The sequence below is a fragment of the Sarcophilus harrisii genome, chromosome 5 (genome assembly GCF_902635505.1).
Source record: "Sarcophilus harrisii chromosome 5, mSarHar1.11, whole genome shotgun sequence".
Classification (NCBI taxonomy): Eukaryota; Metazoa; Chordata; class Mammalia; order Dasyuromorphia; family Dasyuridae; genus Sarcophilus; species Sarcophilus harrisii.
In genome coordinates this window covers 211,995,177-212,012,315 of record NC_045430.1, presented here as the reverse complement: position 1 = coordinate 212,012,315, position 17,139 = coordinate 211,995,177, and the positions used below count along the sequence as shown (strand labels likewise).

Sequence of the window (17,139 nt, the reverse complement as noted above, 5' to 3'; positions counted from 1 at the left end):
TAAAATGTACATTCAGCTTGTTGGAAGCAGCATGTATTTAGAGAAGTAATTTGGGAATGGAGAAAGTACTAACAAACTGTGATAAGAAGGAGCGCTTGAGCTGAACTTTAAGGAGAAGTAGGAACTTTTTCCTGCTTCTTCAGCATGTACTTCTGATTCATTTCCACAATACATGAAGGCTATATTCATCTGTATACCCATCCTTTTTTCCCTCCCCCAGACTCTCAGCACAAGCTTTTCAGCTCCCTCTTAGATGTCTTTACCTATTAGAATGTAAACTCTCTTAGACCATCCTTTCTGCTTATATTTATGTTTCTAGTACTGTGCTTAACATGCACTAGATGACTAATAAATGCTTATTGATTGACTGGCCAGATATGTCCAAAAATAGGAGTGAGAAACATTTTGGGTATTAGGGACATCTTGGGCTAAGATACAGAAGATTGAGATTGGATGTTTTATAGGAGGTACAACAAATAGATCAATATTATTATTGAAGAGTATATTAAAAGGTATTAATGTGATATCCTAAAACAGGGAATTTTTAACCATTTCAATTTTATGAACTTCTTTGTTAAGCTGGTGAAGCTTCTCAAACCTTTCTCAAGGTAATGTTTTTAAACCCCATTTTAGAAAAAGAAATTGAACAAGTCATCATTGAACTCATTAGGAAAAAATCTGCAGGGCCAGGTGGATTTGCAAATGAATTCCACCAAACAACAATTAATTCTAATACCATAAACTATTTGGAAAAATAGGTGAAGGAATCCTGCCAAATTCTGACAATACGGTGCTGATACCTAAAGCAAAGAAGAACCAGAGAGAGAAAATTATAGAAAAGTTTTCCTGTTGATTGAAAATTGGTTCTTATTGATGCAAAATATGTTAAATAAAGTATTAGCAAAAATGTTAGAGTAGTTTATCACAGGATAATAATATACAGTGATCAGGTAGGATTTATACCAGGAATGCAGTGATTGTTCAATATTCTGTTATGAAAACAGCATAATTGACCTTATCAATAAGACATGATTTTTTTAATAGATGAAGAAAAAGCTTTTGACAAAATACAACATTCATGCCTATTTAAAACACTAGCAAGCATGGGAATTAAAATGGAGTTTTCTTAAAATGATAAGTATTATCTGTTTAAAACTACCAGTAGACATTATATGTATTGGGAATAATTTAGAAGTTTTCCCAATAAGATCAGGGGTGACACAAGTTATTCAATATTGTTCTAGAAGTGTTAGCTTTAGCAATAAGAGAAAAGAAAGTGAAGGAATTGGAATAGGCAAAAAAGGAAACAAAACTATCACTCTTAGTAGATATGATGGTATAGTTAGGAAATCTTCTTACTTGAAATAATTTTACAGGGACAGTAGGTGGTGCAGTGGATAGAGCACCAGCCCAGAAGTCAGGAGGATCTAAGTTCAAATTTGGTCTCAGACATTTAATACTTACTAATTGTGTGAACCTGGGCAAGTCACTTAACTTCAGTTGCCTTAGCAAAAATAAAATTTAAAAAAATTTTTTACCAAATTTTCAGGATATAAAATAAACCCACATAAATTATCAGCATTTCTACATAATTTCTACAAATGCCAGCAGCAAGAGATAGAAAAATTCCATTTAAAATAGTTGTAAACAATATGAAATATTTGAAAATATACCTTCTAAGACAGACATAGGAATAACATGAACATAATTAAAAAACACTTTTCACACAAATAAAGTCATGTAATAAAAATGACAATTCTACCTAAATGAATTTACTACTTCACTGCCAAAGCAAGCTACCAAAATTATTTTATAAAGCTAGAAAAAAAATAGTAGTAGTTCATCTGGAAGAAAAAAAAATGCAAAGCAAAATGGCCTAGCCATACCAGATCTAAAACTATATTATAAAGTGGCAGTCATCAAAATTATTTAGTGCTATCTAAGAAACATGTCATGAATCAGTGGAATAGATTTGGCTCACAACAGTACACATAGTAGCCAGTGACTCTAGTTGTCTAGTGTTTGATAAAGCCAAAGCTCTAGCTTCTGGGAAAAGAACTCACTTTAAAAAAAAATAAATTTTGGGAGAACTGGAAAATAATATGGCAGTAACTAGACAAAAACCAACAACATCTTACACTCTATACCAATAAGATCAAAATAAAAGGTGATACTATAAGCTGGTTAGGAAAGCAAGGAACCCTTTTCCTATCAGCTCTCTTGGACAAGGGAATAATTTATAATAACCAAATAAGATGAAATATTATGAAATGCAAAATGAATAATTTTGATTGTATTTTTTAAAAAAGACTTTGTACCAAAAAAAGGCAATTAAAAAAGCGCTAAAAGCTAGGAATAAATTTTTATTGCTAGTATTTCTGATAAAGGCTTCATTTCTCAAGTATATAGAAAACTGAATCAAGTTTATTAAGAATGCGAGTCCTTCCCCACTTGATAAATAATCAAGAGGATATAAACAGGCAGTTTTCAGATGAAGAAATTGGGGCTATCTATAGTTGTATGAAAAAATGCTCTAACTCGCTATTCATTAGAGAAATGCACATTAAATCAGGAAGTACCAGCTCATGCTTTTTAGATTGGTTAAGATGGCAGAAAAAGAACATGATAAATGTTGTAGGAATTGTGATAAAACTGGGACACCTAATTCCAAAAGACCCATGATGGAAAATGCTGTCCACATCCAGAACTATGTAGTCTGAATGCAAATTGAAGCATACTACTTTGGCTTTTTTTGTTTATTGTGTTTTTTCTCTTTTATTCTGATTTTTTTATATGACTGATGTGGAGATATGTTTAATATGATTGTACATGTATGACTATCAGATTGCTTGCAGCCTTGGGGAAAGGGAGCAGAGGAATGGAAAGAAAAATTATGGAACACGATATCTTATAAAAATCAATGTTGAAAACTATCTTTATATGTAATTGACATAAATTTAGTACCATTTTAAAAAAAGAACCTGGGGTATAAAATATAGATTGGAAGTATATCATGATGGTATTTACATGCTAAGCAGGGGATTTTGTATTTTGTTTTGGAGATAACTTAAGTTTTTTGAACAAGAGTGACATAGTCAAACTTTCTGCAGGAAAAATGCAAGGATCAAAAAGAAGTGTAAGTTTGAGCCACACGAGGAGTATTAGTTAGGATTATTGGCATGCCAGGGAATTTCAGTCAAAATAGTCCCTCGTTTTCCCCACTTGTGTTCCCTTTGAGCAGTTTGTGAAAGGACCCTAGAGTAGTAGAAACAGGACTGCTTGCCTTGGAGTCAGTACGCTTGATCAGCTGTATGACTGACCTTTGGTCAATCACTAGACTTCTTGGAGCCTCAGTTTTTCTCATCTTTAAAATGCCGCAGAATTAGTTAATGAAAACCTTTCCAGCTCTGAACACTGATTCTTTGACACTTGAATTTCTCTGGCATAAGCAAACTAATAATAAATTAAACCTATTTGAGAAAATTAATTCTTGATATTTCAGACCCTGTATAGAACTACTACTCATTTATCTCCACCTTCTGTAGTTTGTGGATGCTAAATATAGAATAAATGTTTAATTATTATTCCCTTGCCCCTCAGACTCTCCAGATAATGAAAGTTAATAAAAAGCAATTGGACAAAAAGAGAATAACTAGAAAATTTTAGGACTAACAGTTATTAACTATTCTAGCTAACTTTTAAAAGAATATGAAAGGCAGATTTTCTAGAATTAAGACATCAGAAAAATGGCAAAATTGAATTGCTTTCTCCTTATTCATACAGTTTTTTGCTGTATAATCTTTTTTCTTAGACAGTAACAGTAAATTTTGATTAGGGAGCTAGCTAATTGTCATTTCTCTTAAAGTGATCTATGATTGCTGAAGGGTGTTTAGTGGACCACATACTAGTATTAGGGATCAATTCTTATATAGTGCTTATACAATTTCTTTGACCTTGAAGTAGCACTGCTGACTGCATTCTTATTTCTAGGCAGATTCTCTGAAGAGATATAAGAAGTACATACCACACATAAACTAGTCTTCATCATCTTTTCTTTTCTTTTTTTTTTAAATTAAAGCTTTTTATTTACAAAACCACATGCATGGGTAATTTTTCAACATTGACCCTTCCAAATCTTCTGTTTCAAATTATTTCCTCCTCCCCACCTCCTCCCCTAGCTGGCAGGCAGTTCAATGCATGTTAAGTGTGTTAAAATACATATTTATACAGTTATCTTGCTGCACAAGAAATTGGATCAAGGAAAAAAAAACTGGGAAAGAAAACAAAATGCAAGCAAACAACAGAGTGAGAATCCTGTCGTGATCCATTCTCAGCTCCCATGGTCCTCTCTTTGGGTGTAGGCGGCTCTCTTCATTGCTGAACAATTGGAATTGTAAACAAGTCTTCTTAACTTGGAGTTTATACATACCCCAGAATAATAACGTGGGTAGATTTCAAGGAGTCCATCAACTTCAATGGGGGGGGGGGGGGGGGGGAAGCTTGTTTTTATTTTAATAAAATAGGTACCTTTTATCTTGCTTGATTTATTTTATGTATTTAAAAGCATTATTATGAAGTGACCATAGATCCCAGTGGCCTGACATAGGATTCCATGACACAAAAGTAGTTAATAACCCATGATTTAATATGAGACATCATGCAAATAGCTGTGTATAAACAAGGCATGTACTTGGTTCTGCTAACATAGTTTGTTTTCAGAAACATGAATTTCTTCCATCATAAATGGTATATTAGAGGACATTTTGAGCATAACCAGAATTTAGAAATAGTCCAAAAGTCTCACAATTTCCAGTTTCACAAACGAAAAAGACAGCAAGCCACACTCAACCACATCTGATGTTATCTGATTTCTGAAATCTCTCTACCATTTCACAAAAACTCATGATTTATAACTCTTTTGACACAAATTCCACAAGATAACTTTAAGGTTTCTATAAGGAAAAGAGAAATTTATATCTTCTGGTATAGTGTGAACTTTGGCTCTAGGAAAGCTGGTGGTCCATATTCTTTCCTGTTACCATGTACATAGCCCTATACCTTTTCTGCCCTGTCAAGAAGCATGGTTGAGCAAAATCTTCATCACTATGTATTGTAACATTTATCAATTTCTTGGCCATTTGATGTAATTTTGCTGCCGGGTTTCTGTAATGTCCTGGTTTGCTTTTTGGAGATCTTGGGACCAGCTTTTGTTTCAGCAGAGTAATCACCACAAGAAAGCAGGGATAAAGTCCAAATTCTTATATTATCTGCTTCACAGTCTGTTTCCTTGCCTTGGGCCTGGGCTTGCTTTCTGGAGACCCTTCAGATGGGCCTTGGTCTTAGTGGGGGAAGCAGGAGAGCCAGGCTAATGAAGATGCAATGTCTCTCTCTTGAAGTCTCTTTCTGGCTGAGTTTGTCCCCAGTTTATATGCTCTATTACCATTACATCTTTACAGTATATGGAGTATAAACAAATCATTATATCACTAGGGAACCATTATTATTGTAAGATTAAATTAATTATACTGAACTAAAGAACTCACATTCTAAACTAGATAACCATTGTCTTATCAATTTCACTGAGTTAACACCTTGTTTAAATCAATTATACTGAGCCTTAAGTATATTTCTTCAAAGTTCTTGGACTTTACAGGTTTCTATCTTTTGTGTATTACTGATGGAATTTTTTAATGTTAGGTCCTTAAACATTCTACCACCACTTTCTCCTCCCCCCCCCCCCCCCCCCCCCCCCCCCCCCCCGCCCCCTTGCGCGCCCCCCCATCCTCTAGTTTTTGTTGAATGAATTTTTATAGCAAGATGATTTTTTACATCTTTATGGTAGAGCTATGACTGTATAGGAGTTAAATTATAGCTAATTTCAGAAAGAATGCTCTAAGTTTAAAGAGAACTGGGAATAGTTCCTTGCAGAAGGTGACAACTTCAGCTGAGACTTGAAGGCATAGAAGCTAAAAGAAGAGATAAAAGAGAGCAGTAAAAATGATCAGAATTTAAGAGTTGAATATTGTAGCTGAAGAATATAGCAAGGAGGCCATTTTAACTGTCATTTCTTAACCTCTATTGGTCTCAAGTTTCCTCATCTATAAAGTGAGCATAATGGTAGGTTGCTGAAGGTGAAGTAAAATAATGTTTTAATTTAATTTAATCTGTTTTCTGGCCCTTTGTAGGCACTGATTGTTTCCTACTTTGTAATAATATTGGAAAATTAGGAAGGGATCAGATCATAAATGGCTTTAAAAGTCAAAAGGACTTTGTTTTTCTCTTTTAGTAGTTTTTAATTTTTCCAAATACATGTAAATTTGACAAAAGTAAAAGGTAACAAATATTCTGAGATTTAATTCTTTATGTAAAATAAGCTTATCTATCTCAGTAGTATGCAAATTTTCTTTTGTCTTTAATAAAAAGTGAAATTGTATATACCAATATTTTAAAATAAATTTCTTTATAGTTTATTATCAGTAAATGTTTAATTTGTATGCTTTTTTAAATATATCTATATTCCTGGGGTTGAGTAAAAATTTCTCCAGCAAAAAAGGGGATAGAAGTAGAAAAAATTTTACAAGCCCTGTGATAAGTGAGAAGAAATATAGGCATAGATTGACATGCATCCTAAACTTTGGGAATAGACATGTCAAAAAGATCAGAAGAAAGATAAATGGGATCGTATAGGATGAAAGAATTCAGTTGAAGTGAGCTGAAGTGAAATGCTCTGTAAGGAGATTCTGATGACACAAAAGGAAATTGCTCCAATGAAGAGTAAGTTTGGTATTTTCAGAAGAGATCAATGTATGTAGACAGTGAGCTCACTAACCAATCTAGATATTCAAAAGAAATGTATAGAAGATGGAAGCAAGACCAGGTAATGAGTTGAGTGGCAGTCTTATAATAGGGAGAGTGTTATACACACAAAATGACAAAAGTAAATACCACTAACAAAGAGTTGCCCCAATATAACTAATATAAAAAAAAAAATAAAAGCTGTAGTTCAAGAGCATTTAGTTGACTTGTGATGAAATCTATTAACCTGAACCAATGTCGTTGGGTCCTGAAAGAACTGGGAAATGCAATTGCTGAGTCACTATCATTGATAGTTAAAAGATCATAGAGAAAATGAAAAGTACTAGAAAATTTGAGAAGGGCAAAAGCTTTCCCAAATCTTTTTAAAAGGAAAAAGCAAAATCTGCACATTGTAATGCATTTGAAGAGCTTAACTTCAATCCTTAGATAAATTCTAGAATGAATCACTAAAAAGACAGTTTGTAAACATTCAAGGTAGCAGATAAAGACAGATGTTGTAGATGGGATTTGCCTGGATTTTCCAAAAGCTTTTGATAAAAGTATCTTACAGCTCCTGTGAAAAGTATAGATGGTAATATAATCAAGCGAATGTAAAACTGATGAAATTAGCAGGTTAGGTATTAGTGATTTCATGTCAGTCTATTCATGCCAGGACCTCTGCTTGGTGCCTTGTGTTTAGTGTTTTTATCAGTGATTTGGATAAAATCATACATGTACATCAGGTTTACAGGTAATATGAAATTAAGAAAAATCCCAAACACTGTGTATCATTCAGGATCCAAGACAATTTTCATAGACCAGGACATTGGTCTGAGTCTATAACGATGAAATTCAGTATTCAAGTAAACAGAAAAAATCAACAGAGTACAGAAAAATCAACTTTACAAATACAAGCTTAAGGAGGTATTGATACATAGCATAGTGAAAAAGATCTTTTTATTGAACTTGAAAGTCATCATCATCCATTATTGTGAAACTGTTTTTTCAGCTAAGAAAACTGAGACAAATAGGGTGAAGTACCTTGCTCAGCATCACATAGCTTTTAGGTGTCAGAGACTGCATTTGAGCTCGGTCTTGCTGATTCTAGGCCTAATGGTTTTATGTCTTCAAGTTTTTGGAGCATTGTCATGTGGATAAGAGATAGACCTGTTGTAGAAAGCAGAACCAGAAGCAATGAGAAGTGGCATAAAAGCAAATTTTAGGTTCATTATTCATTAATTCATTAATGTTAATTTTAAACATTGTTCAAAATTGGAATAAAGGGATAGAGTATTATCATTTGGAAAATCATTTGTCTGCCATTATGTGGTGATATCTTTCATATATTAATTGAACCAGATGAGCACTGTCATCTCTTCCAACTGTCAGATTCTGTGATTACTACATTCTACCTTTTCCCATTATTTAAAGGTTGTTTTAGTTGTCTTTTTTGTTCTTCCATATTATTTATAGTTTGATAAGTATAGCACCTATTGCCATGTCATTGAACTTGTGGGTCAATAAAACAGTCCTATAAGGACTCTTGAAAAACATTTTCCTAGGGTAGGGGTTATTACCTGAGATCCTAGGATTAAGTCTAGAAGATCTATGAATTTGATTGGGGGAAATCCTATCTTTATTTTAATGAACACTTAACTGAAAGTTTGCATTTACTTCTATTAGGAAGTAAATTCATAGAGCAGCATGTACTGTATATACTGTAACTGTTTTTAAAAGAAACCATTGTGATTTTTCACTTTGTATTATAGTTGTTTGTAGCTATCTTGTGATCTTTTTATACCTATCAATATCTTGAAATTACTGTAGTTATTAGACCTTTCTTTAGATTGAGGATGGTCATAGAAAGGTGCCCAAAAAACCTTCTGTTCCATCAGCAAATCACATTCAACATAATTTTTAGTACTATAAATAGTTCTTATTTTAAGTCTTGGAAAATTTCTTATGGATAATGATAAAATTTGGAAAACTCACAGTAAAATACTATTTAAATACTAGGTAGCAATACTAGTATTGGATGCAGAAGGAGTAAAAATAACAATAATAAGTAATCGGAATGTTTAATGGGAATATACCATTCTTTGGTGTTTTTGATGCTGAGTAGTGGGTTTGAACAACAGTAGACTAGATATGAGGAAGTCTTGAGTTATATAGTCCTTATTCTTAGATTGATTTATTGAGCAACTTTGGGGAACTCTTGCCTCAGTTGTGGCTGTGCCTCAGTTTTTCTAAAATGTCAGACAGGTACAATATCTTTCCTAATCCCTTCATAGTGTGGCCACTGAAGTGATTAAGAAGTAATCAGAAGTAGTACTACAAAACATTGTGATGAATATCGGGTTTTGAAAGTGTTACAAGATAATATAATTGGGAGGCTTCTTTTCCCCCAAATAGAAAAATTGTAAAAACCTGTGACTAAGATCCATAAAAGTATAAAAATATTTTGTTATTTAACTGTTTCTCCTTTTTTTCAAATGTCTAATTGATTATATTTGAATATAACATTGAATATATATAATTTAAAAGTTTGATTCAGATCTTCATAAAGCATTTTTTGGAAGGTAACTAACTTATAGGATAAACCATTTTACTTTCTGAATGTATTTAGTTTTTGTTTTGTTACCTCATCTTTCTAAAGGGAAAAAAATTAAATATTTCTTACTATAAAAATTTTGAAGTTCTGTTATGTTTCATTTATGCAAGCTAATATTTTAAAATTAAGCTTCTATAAGTGACCATAATTAATATTTAATTTTAATATTTACCAAGTTAATATTTCATACTAGAAAACTTGTATTTCAGTGTACATTTTGCCTACTTACATATTAGAAGACAGTATAAATTGTTAGGTAATGAGAAACATGAGAACTGTGGACCTCAGTCCTTGACTTCAAAATTCAATTATTGATTGTTTTATAACATATCTGCTTGTTAATAAGATAAGTGAACACAGTTGTTTTAATGTGCTTGTTGTGGCTTAAGGGGGAAAAAACGGCTACATGGCACAGTGGAAAGAGCATTGGTCTCAGACACTTAATACTTCCTAACTGTGTGACCCTGGACAAGTCATTTAATCCTAATTGCCTCAGCCAAAAAAAAAAAAAAAATCAGATTTACTAAAGGAACCTATAAGGAAGGCTTAGTAGGGGATCACTGAAATAAACCTCTACTAAGGTCATATGGAATGAATTAGATATTTGGTCCTTTAATGCAATTTTTTCTTTTTTCTTCCTCACACCTACACCCTTTAATTTTTTAATGAAAGTTCATTTTGACTTGATGTACAAAGGGAAATCTGTATTATGTTATATAAAAATATTTCATAAACTTTGCTTTTAGGAACCAGCCAAGGTTTCAGAGTTAAATCCTAATGCAAAAGTATGGGGAAATCACATGTTACACTTGGAAGCAAGTGGTACCACTGATGGAAATGTGAGCAAAGCCTGGGAAGAAATAGCAGATCACCCCCCAGATGCCTGCAAAGAAGGTATGTTTTAAATTTTAAAACTCTTTTCTCTAAGGTAATTCTGTTTCATTATTGTTTCCTACAGAGAGATTATTAGTTTATCAAACATGAAGACCATGCTGTTTTACCAGTTTTTGGTAAACACACACTAAGGACTTGTATTGAGTCTGTTTAAGAAAAAGTCTAAGGGATTTTTTTTTTTTTGAGAGATTTTTTTTTTTTTTTTTTTACCCTTTTTGGGGTACAATTTCCAATTGCAGGATTGGATGCCAACAGTAATGGCGACACATCATATCCGAATGCAGTGTTAGCAGACCTGCAAGAGCCAGTTTCATTGTCAGATCAAGCAGATATGAACACTTTGGTCCTGGAGCATTCAGAATATGAATCAATGCCTGAAAATCCCCAGACAGGTAAGGATGATGTAATATAACATAGATTAATGACACAAGAATCTGCCAAAATTTGGAGAGTGCAGAGGCATTTGCTCTGCAGTAAGGCAGTGCCAATAGAATGATAATTAGTGTGCTTGGTGTCTAGTACTGGCTTGGCCACTAATTTGCTTTGAGAAATCAGCCAAGCCACTCTTGTTTTCCTCAACTTGCTTCTTCCATTTATGGTATTCTGTGATTGCTTCATAACATTTGATTATATTTTGATGTGATTCCTCTGTAAATTTATTTTCACTTTTAACACTTTGCTAAAATTACTAAATTGTTAAAAATGCTGAATTTTAAATATTCATTATTTGAGTATTTCCTACTGCAAAGCACTGAGCTAGAAGATGTGGCGATTATGGGGGAAAAATTATTTTTGCACAAATGTGTGTAAAGTGAAATAAGTTATAAATGTTCACTTTAAGATATTTATGATCTTATTGATGGGGTTTCTCTTTCTAACTGAAGTAGATTAAAACTCGCATGTACCTTTTCACTCTTTGTTGTCCTTTTAAAGAATCTACCCAATTCTGGATGTTTTTTACTGAACAACACTATACCAGGGGTCCTCAAACTACGGCCCTCGGGCCAGATGCAACAGCTGAGGACATTTATCCCCCTCACCCAGGGGTATTGAAGTTTCTTTATTTAAAGGCCCACAAAACAAAGTTTTTGTTTTTACTATAGTCCGGCCCTCCAACTGTCTGAAGGACAGAGAACTGGCCCCTTATTTAAAAAGTTTGAGGACCTCAGCACAGACCCTGGACTAATTACCTATTCTTATTCCCTGCTCTCATTAATTAACTTAACTCTTTTTCCAATCATTTCCTGTAAATATCTTTTTTTTATATATATAAATTAGTAGCTTTTCATTATAAATTAATAGCTTTTCAAATTTTCAAAACACATGCAAACATAGCTTTTAACATTCACTCTAGCAAAATGTTGTTCCAGATTTTCTCCCTCTCCTTCCTTCCCCTAGACAGTAAGTAATCTATGTTAAACACGTGCAATTCTATACATATTTTGACAATTAACATGCTGCACAAGAAAAATGAGGTCAAAAGTGGGGGGAGGTGCGGGGGGTGAATGAGAGAGGAGAAAAAAAGCAAGCAAACAACAAACAAAAAAGGTGAAAATACAATACTACATTTAGTCCCCACAGTCCCCTCTCTAGATCTCCATCACAAGTCTATTGGAATTGACTTGAATCATCTCATTGGTGAAAAGAGCCAAGTCCATCAGAATTGATCATCACATAATTTTGTTGTTGCCGAATACAATGTTCTCTTGGTTCTTCTCATTTCACTCAGCATTAGTTCATCTAAGTCTCCCCAGGCCCCTCTGAAATCATCCTGCTGATTGTTTATTACAGAACAACAATATTCCATAACATTCATATATCATAATTTATTCACTCATTCTCCAGCTGATGGGCATCCACTCAGCTTCCATTTGCCACTACAAAAAGGGCTGCTACAAACATTTTTGCACATGTGGGTTCTTTTCCCTTTTTTATGATCTCTTTGGGATACCAGCCCCAGTAGAGACACTGCTGGAATGAAGGGTGTGACAGCCCTTGGGCATATTTATTCTTCTCTAGAATGGTTGGGTCATTTCATAACTCCACTAACAATGTATTAGTGCCCTAGTTTTCCCATATCTCCTCAACATTTATCTTATTTTTTACTGTCATCTTAGCCAAATGTGAGAGGTGTGTAGTGGTACCTAAAGGTGTCTTAATTTGCATTTCCTCTGATCAATAGTGAATTAGAATATTTTTTCATATGACTAGAAATTACTTGAATTTTTTCATCTGAAAATGTCTGTTCATATCCCTTTCACCATTTATCATTTGGAGAATGGCTTGTGTTCTTATAAATTGGAGCCATTTCTCTATATATGTTAGAAATGAGGCCTTTATCAGACCCCTGAAAGATTTAATACTTATGTTTTAATCCTTGTAATCTGTCATTTATTTGATTTCTTGCATAAAAGTCATCATTATATATTTTTTATTTATAACATGGCTGCACCCATCATTCATCATTGCCTTTTATGTAACCTTGAGTTTTGTTCTGAAATAGTATACTGTGGTTTAGTTTTATCAGCAGAAAAATGGTAGTATCTATGATTTCATCATCTCAGTATGAGAACCTTCTTCATAAACAGAGATCACACCTTTCTACATGTGATTTAAGAGAATTGCCTGAGGTCCTTAAGAGATATGAAGTGACCTGTTCACAATTACAGACTTGGTATATATAAGAAACTCCAGTCAGTTTACAGTAAGCTACACAGCTTTTTTTTTTTAAAAGGGAAAGAGACTAGTTCATGTTATATCCGTGTGGAAGAAGAAAATATTCAATAAGCCATTTTGATTTTGTATGAAGGAAGCAAGAAAAAGAGTCAAGGGAGTAGATGTGAGCTAAATTATGAAAGACCTTGAGTGCAGGCAGTGGTATTTCTGTTTATCACATAACTAATTGAGAGCTATTGAAAGTGTTTAAGGAGAGGAGAAGGACAATAAAAATGATATCTCATCTTGGTTTAGCAAAAGCGCACTACGCTGGGGAAAAAAAGATCCAAATTTTTTAGGCCTGCTTTTGCCACCTGCCATTGTTAAATTGTTAAATTTAATTTAAATAAATGTTAATTTAATTTAATTTAATTGTTAAATTGAATTGTTAAACTTCTTAAATGGATTTCCATATCTGGAAATAAGAATTCTTTATTTGACTTTACTATCTCTTAGGTTTGCTGTAAAGAAAAAGAAAAATTCATTGTAAATCTTAAAGTGCTATACAAAGAGGAACTATTTTAGTAAATTAAATATGGTAGTACATAAGATAGGTTGAAATAACATGGAGAGAAAATATGGGCAAGGAGTTAAATAAATTATGGGGAATTACATTGCCCCACAAATGTGAAATAATTAGATCCTAAATTAGGATGATGGCAATGAAAAAAGTAGTTTAAAGTATTCCTGAGAATTGTCAAAATTTGGTGACATTTTCATCATGTATGCAAGTACTTGGTCTGCAATAGGGAAAAATTATTTTTGTGTTGTCATTGTTAGAAGGGTAAAGAAATTAATTTTCCAAGATTGTTCCATATTACAGTTCTAATATTGTTTCTCCCAAAGTGGAAGTTATCAAGATGGTGGTTTGTCTAAAATACTATGTGCATTTTATTTTATTTTTTTAAATATAGCTGGGAGGCTTAAATCTCCTAGTCTAAAAACTAATTTTATAGTTGAAGAATCTGAGGTCCAAAAAGAATAAAAGAGTTTGTTCGAAAAATAGTTTTATGCTTCAGTTGTAGTAATTTAATAAACACATTGAATTAGAATTGGAATGAATCAATTAATAGGATGTAATTTTTGTAAAATTAATGAGGATTTCAGATATTTCTGTAGTAGTAAAATTGATTCAAGCCAGTCAACCTCTTATTAAGCACCAACTATTTGTGAAATGGTGTGCTAGGTTCTGAGGATAGGTTCTGAGGTTTGCTCTTGCTACTTGCATTTAAAAACATTGGCTAATCTGACTGTCATATTACTGACTTGATTCTCCTAATACTCTCTGGTCCGGGCAATTAAATTTTCTTACTGCTCCTCATAGAGAACATTCCTCTGTTTCTGTCTCTTAGAATCCCAGGTTACCAGCAAAAGTTACCACAACCTCCACTTTCCTATTTTCTCTTTTATCCATTACCCTCTAAATTATTCTTGGGGAGCAGTATGAAGGGGTGGGTGGGTCTGCGTCTGTGAGTCTCTCAGTATTTACCTACATTTATACATCTGATGTTTCTCCTCCAGAATGTAAGGTCTCAGTGTTCTAGGGGCTGTTTCTCCTTGCTTTGTACCTGGGACAAAATAGGCATTTAGCAAATACTATTGATTAAGTCATGACAAACTTTCCATTTGTTCTTCCATGATTTCTAATAGCCTTCCTCTTCTTTCTCATCCTCTTGACTTTTCTATAGTGTTTGACACTGTTTACCATTACCTTTTTTCTTGATGTTTTCTGGAAGTTTTTGTGACTTTAATATCTTTTGGTTCATCTGACCTGTTTGACCATTCATTTTCATTTTTTTTTCTAAGATGTTCACTTATGTGCCCTTTGCATGCATGTATCCCAAGGTTTTGTTCTGGACCTTCTGTCTGATTGTGGAAGAAGGGATTTCATTAGCGTTCTCCCTCAGCATAATTCCTAAATCTTAACCTCCAGCTCTTTTTTACATCAAACTTAAATCACCAACTGCTTGAACAGAGCCAAATTAGAACCAATTTATCAAACCTGCCTAATTTTGCTATTTCTGTGGAGTATTTCCATCCTTCTAAATATCCATGCTTATCTTTGGTCACCCTTTGTATGTATAATTGCAAAGTTCAATTTGCCCCTCCTTTCCTTTCTCTTGTCTCCTAATTCAGGCCTTCATCACCTCATCAGGTTTACTTCTTAGAGATCTGTTTGGCTTCATTTTCCCCTTGCTTTTTATTTAACCATATCACTATTCTAAAGCCCAGGTCTGACTATGCCTTAGTGTGTTCAAGAAGCTTTAGTGACTCCCTCTTGCCCCAAGCACAAAATATCAAAGCTCCTTTTTGTTGTTTAGGGCCTTTCATATTTATAGCACTGCTTCAATAGAAAAATGAATTCTTATTTTTACAAAGTTGGTTTACAAAAATTCTCAAATTTGACTCATTTTGATTTTTTTGAGTGCTGCCTGTACTGTAGGTCTAGAATGGGACTTAAAATCACTCTAAGGATTTTCTTGCTACACAATTTGACTTTTAGTAGTTTCCAGTGTAGATACCAAGTCCAGCATTTCATAAATATTCTAAGGTATTAACTTTATCAATTGAGGAATTTGCACATCACTACTATTATATCCCCTCTGTAGTCATGGACTATCCAAGAATAGGTTGGAGGGACCTTTAAGGCTTTTTGGTAGGACAGGATTGATTTTTTTTTTCCTTCATCTTAAGTTGGAAATTTTTTAAAATTGAGAAATCACAAATCCAAATAGTAAGATACTTTCAAAACATAAAAACATAAAAATCACATATCTAGAAGTCTGAATTGTAATTATAACCTGTGTAGTAGATGCCATTAATAAATCTTTTCAGTCAATTCATCAATGCTTCTGTCTTCTGTTCTTTCCTCTCTCCCCAGCACATTCTCCTCCTTTGGATTCCCTTGGTAGGTGGTTGATTATTTAAATTAAGCAACCATCTGCAGCTTTCAGTCTTAAAGACTCTAATTCTGGTATTATGAGATGTCAAATGATTTGTTCAGGGTCATGTAATCCATTGTAGGTTAGAGGTATAACATAACCCTGCATATTCCTGAACATAAGACTAGCTTTACTCATTTATTAAGCCATGTATTCACTTTGAAGTAAGCTAACATGGGAAAAAGTCTGCATAGATTCTGAGGAATTGACATATGAAGAAAAACTTCTATTTAAAAAAAAAAAACTATTAAGTAAAAGAATCCAGAATAAAATTTCAAAAGAAAACAATAGTTTTCTAATTTCAATTGAACGACCAAGAAATTTTGAATTGCATACAAGTACTCAGAAAATGGGTGAAGTTTGTATGGAAATGAAAAATAAAATTAGAATTCTTAACTTAAGAACTCCAATGAAGACTTGATAGCTTAGAACTGAAGCTGGAAATATTTAACAAAGCATTCTACATAGATAAAATGAATGAAGTAAATAACTGAAAAAAATTACATAACTCATGATGCAATAAGAAATATTAAAGGAATATTAGAATTGTAATTTTTTTTAATCAGAAAATAACTTTCTGAAAAGTAGCCAATTAAATTTAAGTATTCTTAGCCTTTCAGAAATATGATACATAAAAACCCCAATTACTCTATTTTGAGTAATGGGAAAAAATTTTTGGCAAAAAGTACTAAAATCGAAAAGTAAAATGGAGATCTAGAGAATCTACAGAGAAACAAACACACCGTTTTAACTCACTCAAAATAATTGTTGCTGAATTTTAGGGATCCTAGGTCAAAGATAAACCATCCCAAGTTGCTAGGAAGATCTAGATGATATCCCATTTACTTACGACAGAATTGTACAGTTCCATGAACATTAGGAGGAAAAAATTTGAATAAAATATACAAAAGGACAAAGGAAAATATACAACAAAAAAAGTCGATTAAGTTTAATATAATTCTGTTGGGTTTAAAAAAGCCTTTTAATGAAATTTTACTTTCATTCCTACTATGAAAACTGTGCTGAACAGAGTTGCTCAAAAGGGAAACACACTGGACAAAAGAAACTTAAGGTGATTGAGCTGGTTACCTATCTTGAAAAGCTTCAGTGCTTACACTCTTAAATTTCATCTACTCTGAAAAGAGGAGGCAACAAGAATTATTATACTTTCACCAACAAGTA

General features: G+C 33.1%; 1 protein-coding gene across 5 annotated transcripts in view; it reads left to right on the top strand.

The window, feature by feature from the left end:
* The window catches only part of LARP4B (La ribonucleoprotein 4B), a 73,563-nt gene that overhangs the window by 8,032 nt on the left and 48,392 nt on the right, over positions 1-17,139 (top strand). For 4 of the 5 annotated variants that reach the window (XR_004229744.1, XM_023505020.2, XM_031939607.1 and 1 more), the window contains exons 2-3: positions 10,153-10,300; positions 10,540-10,692. Coding sequence is in view for 4 of the 5 variants with exons in the window: in XM_023505020.2 (XP_023360788.1) it covers positions 10,153-10,300; positions 10,540-10,692 (301 nt within the window). In the remaining variant the exon portion in view is untranslated. The remainder of the gene's footprint in view (positions 1-10,152; positions 10,301-10,539; positions 10,693-17,139) is intronic. The other variant, XM_031939606.1, reaches the window with a different exon arrangement.